Source organism: Dendronephthya gigantea, unplaced genomic scaffold (genome assembly GCF_004324835.1).
Source record: "Dendronephthya gigantea isolate DGI-Jeju-01 unplaced genomic scaffold, DenGig_1.0 000307F, whole genome shotgun sequence".
NCBI classification, from domain to species: domain Eukaryota; kingdom Metazoa; phylum Cnidaria; class Anthozoa; order Malacalcyonacea; family Nephtheidae; genus Dendronephthya; species Dendronephthya gigantea.
Window position 1 is genome coordinate 102,141 of NW_021163317.1, and position 17,843 is coordinate 119,983.

The 17,843-nt window shown below is 34.8% G+C and overlaps 2 protein-coding genes and 1 non-coding gene across 4 annotated transcripts; 1 reads left to right on the top strand and 2 right to left on the bottom strand.

Moving 5' to 3' along the window:
- Positions 1–332: 332 nt before the first annotated feature.
- Positions 333–3,232, bottom strand: LOC114541741 (A disintegrin and metalloproteinase with thrombospondin motifs 20-like). 2 transcript variants are annotated; one of them, XM_028561548.1, is made up of 3 exons: positions 3,080–3,232; positions 1,714–1,937; positions 333–851 (listed from the first exon to the last, which is right to left on the bottom strand). In XM_028561548.1, exons 2-3 carry the CDS (start codon positions 1,819–1,821, stop codon positions 507–509), a joined length of 453 nt encoding a protein of 150 aa, XP_028417349.1. In that variant the 5' UTR covers positions 1,822–1,937; positions 3,080–3,232; the 3' UTR covers positions 333–506. The 2 variants fall into 2 exon arrangements, with proteins under 2 accessions (XP_028417349.1, XP_028417348.1); XM_028561547.1 differs by lacking the exon at positions 3,080–3,232 and adding an exon at positions 2,535–2,620.
- A 3,751-nt stretch (positions 3,233–6,983) lies between these two features.
- On the bottom strand, positions 6,984–16,870 carry LOC114541738. Its single transcript, XM_028561545.1, has 9 exons — positions 16,800–16,870; positions 12,229–12,651; positions 11,584–11,895; positions 11,082–11,387; positions 10,281–10,555; positions 9,775–9,901; positions 8,994–9,275; positions 8,669–8,815; positions 6,984–8,042 (listed from the first exon to the last, which is right to left on the bottom strand). The coding sequence occupies exons 1-9, from the start codon at positions 16,858–16,860 to the stop codon at positions 7,696–7,698; spliced, it is 2,280 nt and encodes a 759-aa protein (XP_028417346.1). The 5' UTR covers positions 16,861–16,870; the 3' UTR covers positions 6,984–7,695.
- On the top strand, positions 9,634–9,706 carry Trnaa-agc. Its single transcript has one exon. It is a non-coding gene; the product is annotated as a tRNA-Ala (tRNA).
- Positions 16,871–17,843: the final 973 nt, after the last annotated feature.

A 17,843-nucleotide genomic window follows, 5' to 3' on the forward strand; every position in this document is an offset into this window, starting at 1 on the left:
GCCTAAATTTCTAGCCTAATTTCATAATATAGCCACGTTAAACTAAGACGCTTCGTTTTACAACCGATAAACTTGTCCACTTCACAAATCTATATTACGATAAGTGAATCTACGGTAGTTCGAAAAAACAAATGACAAACAAAAAATGAATATATTTCTATGTTTAGCTCAACTAATTATATTCGTAACATGTAAAAACTGATTGTTGATATGACCATTTTCAAGTTGCTTTCACTCGTGATTTTCGACCATGCAAGTTTATTCCGTTAAATGGGATAAATAGCTACAGCCAAAATTGTGGTTTAAATATCGAATTTTCGGATGTTTCAATTAGTTATATATTGGTGAAAAAGAATGCATCTGAGATGGTGGATTTTAAAGAGGTCGACCAGCAGTGTAATGTGGTGCAATTAACCATATATATCCAAGCGCAAATCTTTTCACCATTTTAGCTTGCAATTTGTGAATAAACTATTATACTAGTTCACTTCAGATAGACATCAGGATTAGCAGCCATTCAACAACAAACTGAAGGATTTCGGCGAACATTCTCCACAGTAACCTCCACACTTTCCAGACCAACGTAAGTTGTCACTGCTCATCGAAGCCGCATAAACTTTTTTCACGCAGCTTGGGTACGAGTTGAAGCCGTAGGCAATAGCGTTGGGCAAATGAAAGCTAGTTCCAGTCAAATCCACTTTGAAACTTCCTTTTCTATTGTCAACACTGCAGGAATATGAATAACAATCGCTCGCGCTGGCGTAGGGTGTCTTAGCGGATCCAGGGTAATTTGTAGTGGTGAAGAAATAGTCGTCTCCCTTGACACTTTTTTCAGGCAATACGATTCTAATCTGTTAAAGTCAGAATAGTTAAGTATAACAGGATTATCCAAATGCCTAATATTATACGTATGGTATAAAAATTGTAATAATTATTGTTGATGGTCACCACTGATCATCACTATTATTTTAAGCTTTCTTGAAAAAAACTTCAAATTCCAGTTAATATATGCTATAAAAAAAACTTGAAACTTCTTCGAAGGATATACTGAATTTGATGATTTAATCCTCGCCCCCGGTATGAAAGCTAGATGAGTTATTCATCTTCCGAATAAGAAGGAAGCAATTAAGTATATAGCTAGCTAAATTTATGGAGGAAACTTTTATGCGTATATCAGTGCTTGCGCCAATACAATTGTCTATATAATTCCTAATGCATGATGAAAGAATTTGCCTTCCTCCTAGCAATTTTTAACCTATTTTTAATCTAGCCATTATGGCAAAGAAAACACTAGAAAGCTTCTTATTCATAGTGCATTGCAGCAAGTCAAAGACGACATTTTGTTGTTTCGAGACACACTGCATGTATGGTTGAAAGTCAATGTAGCAAAAAGAAAGATTACAAGTTTTGTTTTCTCTATAGAAGGGGTCTTTCCCTGTTGCGCCCCCTCCCGTAGTGTACCGCCCTTTACTAAAAAAATTTACTAAAAGATTTCGCAAAAATGTCCTAATTAGTTCAAAACGTCGAGAGAAGTGCTTTTGTCTATTCTTGGAAGTTGTTATAGTTATAGCTATAATATCGGAACATATAACCAAACGAGCTTTGCCATGCAGTTATACTCGCTGGACTTAAAATCTATCGATTAAAAGTGCTTAGCGAGCACATGGCGCTTCTGTAATTTTAACGATTATGCATAATAAAATACAACTTTACTTTTTTGAAGTATGTCTTTTCTTCTCTCATCTTATTTTTTTTATGACTTCCAGCATAATTGTTTTCATGTTCAGTCAAGGAGATATATTCCAAGGGAGTACTTTCCATGTTTGCGCAATAAATTACAGCTGCATGTGTACATTCTGGCCAATCCAAATAAATACGGTATTCACCGTCATGACGGTAGCCAAACGTAGTTTGATAATCTTTGCAGGTCTTTGGATCTGTTTTGGAAGATATAAATAATGTACGCTCAATTTGAATCAGGTTTCAATTTTACTCGTCCGAGCTGTTACGGTGTAAATCCACATGTATAATAATGCACCAGGGGTGAGGGACTGATAACGTTGGACCGATAGAAGTAATATTTTCTAAAGTTTTAAACGAACAATGGTTTTGGGGTACATAAACCAAAACACTGATTAAAATTCAACCCATGCAGGGTTAGCGCTAACCAAGCTTTGAACAACTGGTCCCTGGCGTAGATAATCATATACATCTGGGTTACAAGGCGAATATGTACGCTCTAAGAAAAAACAATTACAGAAGAATGCAATTTAATTCGAGATATCGAAATGTTAAAATGATATCCGAAAAAACGCTTCTTAAGTAAGTGGATATAAAATTTGTACATGCAAACGCGCTTTTTCATATTACTACATAAATAAGTAATGAATGATGACTCTTACATGCACAAAGATAGGGGTTTTCTTGTTCATGCATTTGTGGATAGAATAAACAAATTTACGCGGTGATGAAAAATCAAATAAATTTAATCATTACGCGCTATAGACGTTTAAAAATACTACACTGCAACTTACAAAATATTTGACAACTTGCTCCATCATACTGATCGGGACAATTTAAATTGAGCTTCTTTCCAATTTCATTACTGTGTGTCTATAGGTTTTAAATCGCATAGTTAATGTTAACATTTATGATGCCATCGAAATGAACTCTCGATGCCTTAATGCGGGAATTCATTGGAGTTATTTAGAAAATATGATACACGGCGTTATACGATTTCATAATTGGCATGCATATGTTTTGAGTGTTGTTTTTACAGCAATTATTGATAATGAAAGACAAGCTGTTGAAAGCTATATTGGACCAACATGTACTTCCATAAAGGGAAAGCCGTAATCTTCAATAATTTAGCATTATAATATCGGTTGAGGAAGCGCTGCCAGAATTGTGTAATTACATACACGACCAAAAATTGATCAGGTTGTCGCATCAGGGGTGAACAATGTTGTTAACAACTTGCATCAACATGATGATTTTTACGCGTGTACGTATGGGAAGATATTGCAAATTTAAATGAGTACACTCACATTTCATGTATAACATAGAGTAATGAAAATACCTGTGGCTTTGAATCAGTTACCATCTCGTAATAGGAAAATCCTTTACGATAAATATAAAACTCTGGAGGTCTTTCCGACTTAGTTGCGTCATTCAACTCACACTTCTGCAACGGACTGTTGACAGCCGAATACTCGTAATTGATGGCTTTGCATTTAGGATTAGATGCACACGATAGACCACATTGATGAAAGTCCTGAACATTATAAGTCGCCAGAACATGTCCAATAACAGCGCTATCTGCAAATAATGACATAAAAATAGATTTTTTACAGTTTCGATAACTTATTGTGACAAGTAAAGTAGATTATTTTTGCAGCGCGAATTTAAATTTTAATAAACAGGTGATGAGCATAATACCTGCATGTGCCTACTTTATACTGATAAAATTAGCTGTATATAAACAACTCGAAACTTTGACAATAATATGGAGAGTCAATTTTTTTTTTAAACATTTTCTGAATAATTGTGCTGATGCAATTTACATTTATTTCAACATCATATTTCTTCAAAAGCCTACCTTTTCCAACCATCATTAGCTGAGCACCGGAGAAGGAGTCTTTGTCAACTATTTCGGACAAAACACTGGACTCGATCATGATCATGACAACGACGAGTACAATAGATGAAGATTGTGGAAACTTTTCTCTTATCCATGTCTGTTTAATAAGAAAATATGAAAGTTTTACCAAATGGCTGTAAATAATCAGTTGAAACAATAAGTTTCAACCCCTTAATATCGGGAGTCATCTTGCTAAAATATATAATGTAAATTATTAAAATGATTACTTAATTATATTAAAATAATTCATTTTACTCTAAATACTTTTAAATACGTTTTGCTTCTGACAAAATCAATCCAGACAAAGGCTTGCATGGGGTTGCTTTCATTTGAGATTTGAAATTCGGATAACAAGAGATAGGACATTGATTTTACCGGAGACGAAGTATAAAAGTATAGAAGTTGCCATTTCAAACAACATTAAACAGTTAAAAAAAGCATTCCATAAGCGGTGAATGATAAGCATTCTCTCATCAAAACACGTCGATTAACATAGGCTACATGCACTAGGCCTTTTACTGTTTTGGCCAGAAGAGCTTCATGCCTTTTCTGACGTGAACGGACAGTTACTACCGGTAACCACGCTTACAATGTATATATTGAAAACGCAGCAGGATCTCTTAAGCCCTGCACGGTCGGTCATGCATACGGTGTTTGAAACATGTGTTGTAAAACGCCGAGTCCAGCGGAGTTCCTACGCTTATTTCATACATAATTATTTCGTATTTCAACCTTGATCGTGCAGTGTTTTCTACCTGGCAAGTATACTTTCGTCTCAGGTATTTTTAAGCCGTCGGTGCATGGCTACATGATATGGTAGCTAATTGACAAAGAAACCAGAGCGTCTATCTGATTCACTGAATATTTCTTATCAACCTCTCCCTCACATAAATAAATATAATACTATACCTTGGTAAAATATTTTATTCTTGCTTTATAATGTTTGATGTTTTCTTGTGCGGCAATAACGGCAATAACGGCTGGCATGCAATAACCTGCGTGGAATATGTCATGCATGTAGTTGGTTCAGCCACCTGTCGCTAGAATATATTCATTTTGCTATTGCACCTTTTGCATAATAGACTAACTTTTGATTTAGGCAAGAAAAAGAAAATTTCCGAATTTCCAACTAAAATGAAATTTTAATGACTCGCCATATCTTCTACGGCAGAAGCAATGCGTTGGATTATCGATGAAACAAAATCGGCCTAAAATCGATTTAAATTATCGTGGGAGTATCAAAAAATGTATAATATACGTTTAGTGTATAAAAGTATGTAAACAATCACTAGAATCAAAATTTTCCTCAAGACTTTCCTTATTCGAGATTTGAAATTCGGATGTGTAAAGAGAATGGGACATTTGCCGAAGACGAATTATAGCGGCTGAAGTTGAGCCCCAAACAACATTAGATATAGTTAAAAAAAGCATTGCATGCGCGGTGAATGACTAAGCATTCTCTCACCATAATATGATTAACATATAGTATGACGTGCAACTATTTTTCTATAGCTATAAGAACAGTGTTATCTCTCACATTGTTCGGTTTTCTTTGTTCTCATTGGGGATTATTTTATTTTTTTTGAATATAGTGCAATGGTGCAATGTTCCCCCAATATTTTACTCGTTTTTTAGAAGACAATTCTTTGGAACAAAATCATTTCCTTTCTATTATTATATTATATAAATGCAATCTCGCCAATGAGGAAAATAAGTTTATAGCTTTAATCACTATAGCTTTAATCACTCTTAAAATGTGGATATATAGGGGGTATTGAAAACATAGCGGGGTTTAGACCTCCATACGTAGTTTGAAACATGTGCTATAAAACGCCGAATCCCGGTGATGCACATATTTCTTATTTCAGCCTTGACCAGTGTTTGCTACCTGGCAAGTACTTCATTTTTTATAGACGCGCTGTTGTCTTGAAAAATGAATTTTCGGGATTTTTTAAGCTGTGGGTACCTATTATGGTAAAGAAATTTCAACCCTAAAAGTATGTGTCAAAGCGTCAATCTGATTCGCTGAATATTTCTTATCATGATCAACCTCTCCCTTCACATATACATTGTAAAAATAAATATTATACTATACCTTTGTAAAATATTTCATTCTTGCTTGATAATATTTGATACTTTCTTGTACGGCAATTGCGAGCTAAGCTCTATATTTCGTGCGTGAAAAATAGTCACACTGGGATAACCTGCGTGGAATATAATTATATCATGCAGTGTGGACCTGCCGCTTGAATACTCATTTCTTAATTTGCAATTTATAATTGATGTACATTTGTACATCAATTATAATGTACAAATGTACATTTTTGTTGTAAATGGTAAAAAGAGGTAATAAAAAACACGAATTACCAGTCAAAAGAGAGTTATCAAATAATATTGTAATAAGTTTAACTATGAATATGACACAATTATTCAAAATTTTACCCTGTACTGTTATTGCAACGAGTTGCTTTAATATATAATTATGTTTACGTCTTAACTATCTTTGTCTCTTTACCAATTTCTGATATTGCGTTAGAAATTTATTCGTATTTCTTCTATTACAAATATTTGCAAAAAAATGTTTGTTCTCTTACAAATACATGCTTAATTGCATTGAATCGATATATGAGTATAAAGGAACCCCGTTGATCAGTTCTTTCTAAACCTGTTAATGAACTAAAATGATATTTTAATTGCTCACGCAAAACTTATTCCGCCGATAAAATCCATGTGTCAACTAAAAATATATATTCTTAAATATAATTAAATTTTCTTCCATTTTTTTAAACCTTTTCTATTGCAGTGTAGATACTATATCTGCTGTAGATCTTCAATATCATACTTTAGATTTGCTTAATTGAGTTGGGCTAATACATACAATGATGTTCATATATAGGCATAAAAACAATTGCTATACTATCCAACACTGAAATACCGTTTGCCATTTCGACTTTTTTGCAGCCTATTTTTTTATTTTCGGCATGCAGTCGTCAAAATGAAATAATTCATTTGTGTATGTTTATCTATATAGTTGCACTCGAAACTCTATGCTATTCCAATACTAAAAACAAACTAAAATTACTGCTCACACATGTTCACCTTAACCTATATTTAGTCCTATAGGACAGAGCGTGTGTAAAGTCCTGAATAACTACTTTATAATTCTATATGTATACATAAAAGATCATATTTAGATAATGAAATGAAATATTAAGAATACTGCGCGTTCAGGTTGTGTGCATGTTTAATGACGTCACGATCATGTGCATCTCATAAACGCGCGAGTTGTCAAGTGGCAAATTAGTTTCGGCTGCTATGAAAGAACTCTATTTCCATGGGAAAAATGTGTATAACTTGGTGTGTAAAAATATAAACAATCACTTGGATCAAAATATTCAAAATTCCCTCCATAAATTGATATTTCCATACCGGGTTATGTGACCACTGCCTTAATTTAATTGGTGAATAGTCATTTCAGCTCAAATATGATTGGCTAATCGTGATGAGGACGTTGGCACGGCTGTGCATGTATATACCTAAATCTCAAATAATGAGATTACTAAACTCAGGCAAGAAGACGATTGTTCCGTGTGGCAACCGACAATCTCTATTAAGATCAGCGACAGCAGTTACGCATGGTACGCATTCTATATAGCATGTCTACAAACTCGTAAAATTCTGGCAAGATTTATTATATGCAATAGATGGACGCTGGCTTTTTTAAAACTCAATATATTGCAGAACAACGTCAGGTAAAAGACTATGTTTTATATAGGACCTCCATCCGCGGCTGGCTTAAGCAGAACTAATTAATCTTAGCAATAGCGTTTCAAAATTTTAGATACAACGGCTGACGAGACCTTAAGAGGTTTGGCTGTGCGTATATCGACGAACGTTTCAGGAAAAAATCTTGTTTTGTGATCACCTTCTTTACTAATAGTATATTTCCTACTATTAAGAATAATCGGCATAAATAATCGGCCTGCTTCATTTGTGACGTTTTTGAGCAATGAACACTCAACCTGAATCCGCGAAAAAGAGTGGTATATCTTTATTCATTTAAGAGCTTGATAATGTTCTTCGATTTCTCTAATTTTATTCAATTGCGTGTAAGGTTCAGCATGTTCACATGTTTCTTCCTCCTTTCCACTCAGACTCTTCCTCAGCGATTGATAGTTATCTTCAAAGTTCATCTTGGTGAGATCCAGGCTGTCATAGGTTGCGTTTTGTCCAGCCTTGTCTGTTGATGCCCCTGGAACTTCAGAGCTTGCCTGATGTTTCCGGCGTTTTCGGTAACGCCGAAAACGCCAGACAACGTAAGAAAGCAATATACCGAATATTCCGCCCGCCACGAATGTTACACCAGATAAGTAAGATCGTGTTCCGTGAATTGGTCTGTTATCTGTATAATATGATAGGGCATGGCTATATGAGTCGATTATTATATCTATACCGCTGATGATTATGGAAAGATGCATGGACGATTATGAGCCAATTATTTCATCTACATACTGATGATTATTGAAAAACGGATGATTATGAGCCGATAGTTATATGTATACTGATGATTATAGAAAGATGGATGATTATGATGTGATTAGTACATGTATACTGATGATTATGGAAATTAAGATGGGTGATTATGAGTCGATTGTTACATGTATACTGATGATCATGGAAAGATGGATGATTATGAGCCGATTATTATATCTATGCTGATGATTATAGAAGGTAATAAAGGTTAAAGCTATAATTATATTAGCCGTGCAAAATTTCCCACTACCTATATATAAGTGAACTTTGAACATGCGGAACAGTAAGAATAGAACGAGTAGCTCTTTAAAAATTTAAGTATTAATGATCAGGTCGTGAATATGTAACTCAAACTAGAGACTAAAACTGAGGTCGTGGAATATTTGTTACAATGCCAATTATGACCATTAATTAAACATTATGAAACAATTAGTACATGAAAAGTGGGTCATGGTACTGTCAATTTTAAAAAAATATAAAAAGTGGTTATTTTACCGTATACGACGTCCCCTGGCATTTGGTGGCTTTTAGCAATACTTTTACATGTTTCACCGGTAGTTTTATCAGCAGTAATATATGTGGTTACGTTTTTCTTATATGATGTCTCGTTAATCTGCTTGTCATCTTCGTTGTTTGCCTTTCCTGTACATAAACATGAAACATTATTACTTATTTATTATTATGCAATATTAAATGTTATAGGACTGGAGCGAATGGTAGGAAGATCTGATGAAACAATGGTCAACGAAAGAAGTCCGTTATTATCAATAATTTCACTGCCACGGACGTACAACGCCGGAGTTGGAGAATATTTATATACCTGTTTTTGTCTTAAACATAAAAACTCGGCTGCTTTTTTGGGAAGAACCATCTTCCGTCTCAATTCCAACATAGTAAACAGTGTTTGGTGTGAGTCCAGTAATGCTGAAGTTACCAAAGGATTGTCGCCGAGTTACAGTCTGATGTTTTTCGCCATTAAGATATACATTGAGCTTTATGATGTAACTCGAAGCTGATGCCGATCTTTCTATGTCCAAGCACACTTTAGCTGAATTTTTTTTAACTTTAATTCTAACATCTTTCACAGGTGCTGGCATTTGAACTAGAATGGAAAGCGTAGTTTTATAATAATAATTGAGCGTATATAGGATTGTATGTATCATATATGCAATCGATATAGCTATAGTGTATATAATTATATGTTCTTCTTAAAAGAACATCAAGGCTAACGATCAAGGCTAAGAACTATCCTAAATTTTTCAATTGCATGCATTTTTTTTTTAGTTTCTCACAACTTTCATGCATTTTTATAGTTATGATTAATTTGGTTTAGTTATAACTTTATCCTTTAAAAGCGTATGAATATAGTGATAATGCAAAGACTCAGGTGTGTATATTAAGTGTATATATGTGATGTTGCTACTCTGAGTCACCGAAATATCAACCACTCGAACCGTCTTGACCTTGTAGCTCAGTTGGAAGAGCATTGGACTAGCAAACCAAAGGTCGCGGGTTCGATTCCCACCGTGGTCAAGCTAATTTTTCAGCTTGCCCGGTTGGTGACTCAGCGTATGAATATAATAGTTGCTGAATGATCTTACCTTTTCCACAGAGTTCTATTCGTAAACAAAAATCTGTTTTCGTATTTGATTGTATCTTTATATGCCTCACGTTGTAAATATTAAGACTAGTAATTGATGCTTGAAAGCCGTTTGTGTTTCCAGTCATCTAAAAATCGAGGAGAGTTTTCTTTTTTATGCCGTGCCCCACCGTTGTTTACCAACCATTTACAATTCGGGAATACTGCAGTATATACGTAAGAATACTATATCGTTGGCATAGTAATTATTGTATAAGGTCCTTGTTTTTTCTTTAAACTTCTTTGTTTGTAAACAAGCGGAAGATATATAGACGGCTATTTTAGCTATCAGATTAAAATGATAGCAGCAGTATACACTGCATATATGGCATAAAAGCATAACGCTTTTTCGATTATCAATTTTATTTACTTTTTAAAACAGGAATTGTATAGTTACTGCTGTGTGATCTCCGGTCGCTGGATAGTTGTTGCATAAATTATATAGATGCTCACACTTTTAAATTTTACCTGTCTTGCGTGCCTAAAACTGTTATCAAAGCTGTACGCCATTATGTACTGACCAATCCATTTAGTCTGGTCTCTATTACCCATTGTTACGACTCGGGTTATGTGATATTCTTTCTGAAGATCAATCAGCAGATACTTTGGTCTGCTAATTTCGGTACACCAACCACTTCTATCAAATCTTGCGCTCATCAAAGCATAAGAGCCACTTCCAGAGAAAACGGAATCTGGAAAAGTTGTTCGGTTTTGGAGTAACTCTGGTTCATTGCACATCTTACCTATAGAAATAAAATCATATGGAGAATATTAGAGACGGAATAACAATATTAATATTCATGATTATGGACTCGATGTATTGCCCTTTATTCGTTTAATCAATCCGACATTTTTCCTGAACTATTTTTAGCCGTCTTTTCCACATTTATTATAATGTTTGTGCAGCTTGCTTCACAGTTCTATTAAATTATCACGAATAGGATAGCACTGAAAAAATCGAAAATTGATACAAAATGACGTTAAAGTTATTCTTATGTTTAAGGATGTGATCTCAATGTGATATATTAGCTGTTATGTACAAATATAGTGCATATAAACTCAGCTTCACAGATATTGTGCATAGAAGAAGGGTGGCGAAGAGGGTTGAATTTACGAAGAAGTTTATCGCTTTGTCTGACCAGCCAAAAAATCGTTAACTATGCAAACCATATAGAAACCACATAGCTCACGCCTCCGCTCTGCTTCCCCCCCCGTCCCCGGTTTCGCACCCCCCCCCCTTCTGACTGGTGTGAAACTCGATGTACTCACACTTAACATAAGGTACAGGAACAGATGACATGGTTGTTGAAAGAACAAGATGAGCACAACATGATGTTCGTCTTAAGCGTCTGCGGTAACACATCAAGTCCCCTGATGCAATCTTAAGTCCTTCAAGCAATCTTATTCTTCTTCTCCAAATAATATTTTTGGCAGTCTCAACAAACCCCATGTGCTGACACAGCATTTTTTGACGTTTTTTATCCCAATTTTCTTCTCTGACATACCTCCAACCAGAACCATCTTTTATTTGAAGGTATCCTCTGTTTGGTGAATTCCACAACCTTATGTTACGCGCTAGAACAGAATTTTTTATTGGAAATTCACTCGTAACTAAAATTTGTATAGTCAAACCACTCAAATTATATATTGTTGATAGAATATTTCTCAATAGGTGATTTCAATGGTTTTGGGGTTTTTTTTCACACTATAGAGGGTGTCCCCCAAAACCCAAAACTAATTTAAGTAAGCAGACGATTCTAAAAGTCATCACCTGTTGTTATTGCTTGATAATAATTATCCACACAGGTGTATTCGGTAAAAACTTCTTCAGTACGACCAGAACAAAGGGATGGTGGCAGTAAACTGTTGTTAATGGTCAGGTCACAAGATTTGTTTTTAATTCCACCACAAAGAGATTTAACCATACAACTTGCTACAGCATTACACTCGACATCACTGCTTGCATCGGCATCAAACTTGCCATTTGCAATAAAGTCTCCGTAACGAACATTTGTAACCATCATATGTTGTATTGGAGAACAATGAACATCTTTCATTTTCGTACCATACTCTGTCACTGAACCTTAAGGAATATTAAGTTTCTTTACGTTAGTGATCAAGAACTTTTGGCACATGAAATAACTTTGGATTGGAGTGAAAAATTTATCTCCTATTAAAGTTGTTTTATTTATTCGGGTGAGTGCAGAACAAAACAAGCCGATCAGGCGTTGTCTTGGATTCTATGTAAAACGTTTTGTTTAATAATTATATAGCTAGACCAGTCAAACCAGGATTTTTTCATACAGATCTATACGTTCCGTTCACACGGTACCTGATTCACTCCACTCTAATAACGCGTCCCCCAATCCCTTATATCATGATACTGACAAAATATTCTTACCAAATTTTTTCTTACCAAAAGTAAATCTTTGTTCCGCTGTACCCCTGCATCCATTCTCTTTTTGATCAATATATTTTCTTCTCGCATCAGGCTGAGCACACGAGTTCGTCCCGCTGTCGTAGAAATATAGCGATCCAGCATTGGTTTGTTTTAAACGGTGAGTTGGATTGTTCATGAATATTTTTCCTCTGTGACTTTTGCCGCCGAATACGAACAAACGGTTTTGATATCTAGGTATATTAGAAGCTAAAAGGTTTCCTTCTGTGGCGATATTTTGCAAAAGTTCGCTCTGAAGGTAACGAAATGATGCATTTTTACTCAAACAGTCGTCAACCATTTCAGCCCAATAACGTGTGCCAGAATTACTCTCCCAAAATAAATCTTCTGCAGAAATACACTTTCCAGACGGAGTATGTCTGAGAAAAAACCCTTCACAACCTGGCAACAGAGTATCAGCAATTTCAATTTACACAATGGATGACTTGCGCTTTAGACTAATTTCTTACCTCGAGCTCCGCGTTAAAAAGGAGATCTTCTGAAAGAGCTCACTAAAATTGGTAAATCTGCCAAGTTTGGCTGTGAATTGTTGTAAATTACGGAAAATATAGCCATGCGAAGTTGTCGAATTTTGTAGACTTTTGTATGACGGTCGGAAGTGTGTAAATAAATTATTTACACCTTTTTATTATATGGCACGCGGTCTTGTGACTAAATGGCGTGCGCTGATTGGTTCTTTGCCGGTCTGGAATCCCCAGTATTAGACTGTTGCCGAAAAACAAGCTTGCACTTTTATTTTTGACACGAAAAATTTCGACGAAGAATGGACGAAGAAGAGCACCACCCGGGCGAATTTTATTATCCAGAAGATGTTGGAGTATCGAATGATTTCATGTCCGAACAATGTAGCGAAATAGCGAATAGTACGATCAACAGTCAAATTTCGTATACCTTCGTTTACATTGCGAATTGCCATTAAAAATCGTTCCGTGTAACATCATGCAGCTTTATGTTCTTATAGAACTGTGGACATAATATTTTGTTATTTGGTACATGTGAATATTATATTTATTCCTCTTTGAGATTTTTGTTTATATTACTGTATCATTCTTATTTAACGAGTAAAAAACAAAGTTTTTGAAATCACTTCAGTTCTTGCTTGGCGACTGGCTAGCGAAAGAGCCGGCAAAAATGCTGCAGCGCATTGTATAAATAAATAAACTAAAAACTGTATGCCATAATTGTAATAAATCCCTTTTTAATCGAATATATGTTCAGTCCGTATTGTCAAGACCTCGGTCTGATATTTTTCTATAGTATACGGACCTCACATATGCATTCGGTTAATAAGTAGTATATATTTTCGCACGTAAGACGAAGGTATACAAATTATGCCAACTTCGCATGGTTATATTTTCTGTATTTTACCAACAATTCGCAGCCAAACTTCCAATTTGCACTAATTTTAGTAAGCTCTTTCTAGCTGCAGTCATTTATTTTCTTCTCGTTATTTCGATCAAAAATTAGTCTAAAGGCAAGTAAAGCGAAGATGTCCATTGTCCCCTTTGATAAATACGAGTTATTGAACTAGTTTAAAATTCTCAGTAAAGCAGTCGAGGACCTTGGATAAAATCTTGTTTACTCTTATTTGTGCTAATTCTGCTAAACATTTCAATCAGTTTGCATGTTTTAAAACATTGCTTCGATTAGTCGATGACGATATCATCCCTTGCGCTAATTATGCTATACACAGGGACGAATGAATACGTAAAACCAAATCTGTGGGAGAAAAAAGATACAAGGCAGGTAATATTTCCTTGATATTTCTCACGTCTTTCTTCACAAGTCTCATTTTATAGGCTACGTCGACGTTTACACGGGACCGGACGAATTTGATACCGTGCTCGAATTTATCCGGTTACCTCATGAGAGCACAAAGAACATGTTACAGTTTCATCTATTTCCACCGTCGGAACACCGGAACCAGACGAATTCGGGTATGGTCCCAAATTCGTCCGGTCCCGCGTGAACGTACAGCTTTTAGACACAAACGGAGGACATTTATCTGGCTAAGAGCCGATGTTTGAGGTAACTAATTGACTTGGAATGGACTCTGAATTAAACTTTGGGAAGGTGACAAACAGTAGTGGGAAACAATGTTTTGAATTAGAGGTTTGATGTAAGATTTGTTTAAACCGTTGCATGTTCTTAATTGGTTTGAGAGGAAGATGGATAGCGTCATTTTCCATCAAACATTTGATTATAACCCAAATTAAAATTTGACTCCGTCTACATGCATGATGCCCGAAAAATTTGAAAACGGAAAAATAATTCCCTGTTAAAATATTTATCCGCATCCACACGTGAACACAAAAACGATCCGAAAACGCTAAAGTTATTTGATCCCGCAGTATACCTGCACGTGTTCCACCCGCGTGTCACACATGTGATGGCGGATTCAAAACAAAAATCTACCAAATCAAAAACAAAAACAAAAATGAGTTTTCATTCATTCTTTGTTTGAAGCCCGAACTCCTAAATTTTGTTGTAGAGTACATGTCGTGTATAAAAATTGTGTAAAACCATGCATATTACGACATTTGGACATGTTTCTCACGTAAAATACTTTCGAAAATACTAAAAGGATTTGTGAAGGTTTCACAACTGTGGTTTTCCACACCATAAAATTAAATAACCTAAATATTACTCATTTGACAATACTATATCATACATGACGTCTCGTTTTCAAATCTATCCGGCAAAGCCGTCCACACGTATCCGCTCAGCTGTCGCGTTTTTTGGAGAACTCGTTTTCCCGCCCCAATTAAGCAGTCTAGCTACGGCCTGATGATAAGAGCAAAGTTTGTTATTTGGTTTTGTCTTTTGTTTTTGTGACAAAGTCAAAGCTAACTAATTAAAAGATAGATACATTTACTCAACTCTTGCCTCTGCCCTTCCCTGCTTCTATATCCTTATCGAAATAAAACCATGAAATTGAAAACAATGAAAACCGAGCAAAAGTATTGACTTGTAATATGTTAAACCTGTAATTATAATAATTATGCAGGGTGTATAAAAAAACCACATCCCCAATATTCATGACATTCGCTTTTTATTCCATCGAAAAAGATTGAATATCAGACCTAAACAACACATGAGATATAAGCCTATAATTATCTCCTCGAGAAATCGATCGCTATTAAGTAAACGGAATATAACTTGTAAATCGTGTTAGAAGATTTTTCGGTTCTTATTTGTTTAAATGTTGGCGAAATAAATTAATAAAATATTTTGTGCCATTGTTTTATAATAGATGGGTGATTTTAACATAGCATAGGGTACGATGCCTAAATCGTGTTTCGTTAATTAGAATGTTTAACTTATAGTCCATTGTTACCTCTTACAACATTAAGGTAATATTTTCAAAAAATGCAAACAAACACTTAAAAACAAGAGCCGGGCATGAGGTATATAGTTATAGAATCACTTTCAATTTAATTCGAACACAGACGTTCAATGTTTGACTGATTATTTTTAGCTGCATGCATGGTCAAGCTGCAAGGAAAAATTACGGAAATTAATTTAAATCTTTACTTTAGTTTACTCACGTCTCAGAGCTGTGTTTGTAAAATGAAAGGAAATATACCCTAACACAGGCATCTACATATAATATAGGTAGGTGTTTGCATACAAAGAATTGCTCTGTCTTCTATCATTTCGGCATATCAAAAGTTCGACATCTTCTTCAATTAGTTAGACTTTTCGTCTTCGCAATGTAAGCCGTAAGCATGTTCACGGGAAAAATGCCTTTTATTTGCACAATTTGGCCACAAAATGATGTAAAATGTAATACTATTACTAACGAGAACTCGAAAATTTAGAAACTCTTCAAGCGTGGTTTGGACGGAAATTCTTAAACAATTTCGGCCGAAATAGTAAAAATTCCTCTACCGAATTTCTTGTATGGAGTCAGTTTTCCTGCCAGTGGCTGACAATAAAACAACTTCGAGGCGCTTCATTTCCTTTAAAGGAAAACCAAAGAACTTCAAAGTGCACATGTGCAGCGATCCGTATATTAGCTCTTGCCTTTATACACTTGGTGAAAACTCAATATCTGCTTTCCTGTTGCATCCGCCCGTCAACTGAAATATTTCAATCATGTCATTGCATACAACCAATACAAAAGTATACGAAATAACTAAGAGCACATTTCCGCATTTTACAACATTTTACAACATTTTACAGCGAAACTTTGCAGTGCATTTATTTTAGTATTCTCTTTTTCGCCGCAGTGATTTACTGTTACGTCTCTCGGACTTTATAAGAGGAGATTAATCTAAAATACGAAGCGTCGATCTGATGAAGCCTAAGCACCCATTATTATAATTCAGAAACAAAGCTCGTCTTAGATTTGCAAAATGGAGATATTTAGAGTTTATTTCACTGTTCTTGGCAATAGGAAATTTTTCAGAAGTCCTCATGCACACATAACTTATTATCTTGCCTCGTAAAGGCACCATACTGCTAATTCCCCTTAAAGTCTTGCTATCATATGAAAGGTTAATAAAACAAAATCATTTCATTTTTACCTTCAAACCTCAACAAAGATAAACCAAGGAAGATCAAGTGTCGATGAAGTAGCCACGACATCCTGCCGTTGATTGGAGTTTAATATATTATATAGGCTAAAACGAAGACGAAGGCGATAAGTCGTGATCACAAGTAGCTAGCTACTTGTATAATTAAAAACAGGAAATATATGGGGATTATGAATATATGCAAATGAACTTTTTCTTTACCAAATGAAGACACTATTGTAAACAAAAGGAAGGAAATTTGAGTCTTGTTATAACCCATAGTGTTGTCTTTTTTTCAAATGTTTCAAAAAATTAAAAACAGGAAATAGATGGGAATAATAATTATATGCATGCTAATGACTTTTTCTTTACCGAATGAAGACACTTTACAAAAGGAAGGAAATTTGGATTCCTGTTATAACCCATGGTGTTGTCTTCTTTTCAAATGTTTTAAACAAATTAACTACCCAAGACAGTGTTTGACTCGAATTTTCCTTTACGGCACGAAACATATGCATACAAACGCGAAAGCACCAAGTATCAGCATACTTAATTTAGAAAGAAATCATCTGCCAAATTAAATTCTTGTTCCTTATTGTTCATGAAATCGTAGCATCGGTGCCAACTAGCTATAGATACAAAAAACTAATTTTAAAGAAGTCGATTTGGGCAAATAATTTATACCGAAAGTATATTTTTTACTTTGGGATTATAGTGTATCTTAATTAATATGCATTTTATGTAGTATGAACCCGGCTTTATCAATAAGAATAATTATACTGATCTCCCAAGAAGAAATTTTCTTTATCTAATAACACGGGAGAAAATCATGCAGAATTTAATTATTCCTATATTAATCCTTAAATTATCATGCGCATAAAAAATGATAATTTTCAGTATAAGCGTTAATTCCTAGAAGCTATCTGCGATATAAATCATATACTGATTAATTAATACTTACACAAAACAGATCATTTAAAGCATTTTTGGGGACAAAACTTGCTACTTTTGGCGACGCACTTAAATGGCTCATTGTCATCTGTTCTTAATTCGTTG

Bases quoted from the DNA above. Each gene is read 5' to 3' on its own strand.
- LOC114541738 (XM_028561545.1), bottom strand. From the start codon at position 16,860: ATGTCGTGGCTACTTCATCGACACTTGATCTTCCTTGGTTTATCTTTG. The intron at 10,556-11,081 runs GTGAGTACATCG...TTATTTCTATAG, and splicing joins TCCTGTACCTTATGTTAAGT to GTAAGATGTGCAATGAACCA. The intron at 8,043-8,668 runs GTAAAATAACCA...CATATTATACAG, and splicing joins GCCAGGGGACGTCGTATACG to ATAACAGACCAATTCACGGA.
- LOC114541741 (XM_028561548.1), bottom strand. From the start codon at position 1,821: ATGGAAAGTACTCCCTTGGAATATATCTCCTTGACTGAACATGAAAAC. The intron at 852-1,713 runs GTAAAGTTGTAT...TGACTTTAACAG, and splicing joins AAAAGACATACTTCAAAAAA to ATTAGAATCGTATTGCCTGA.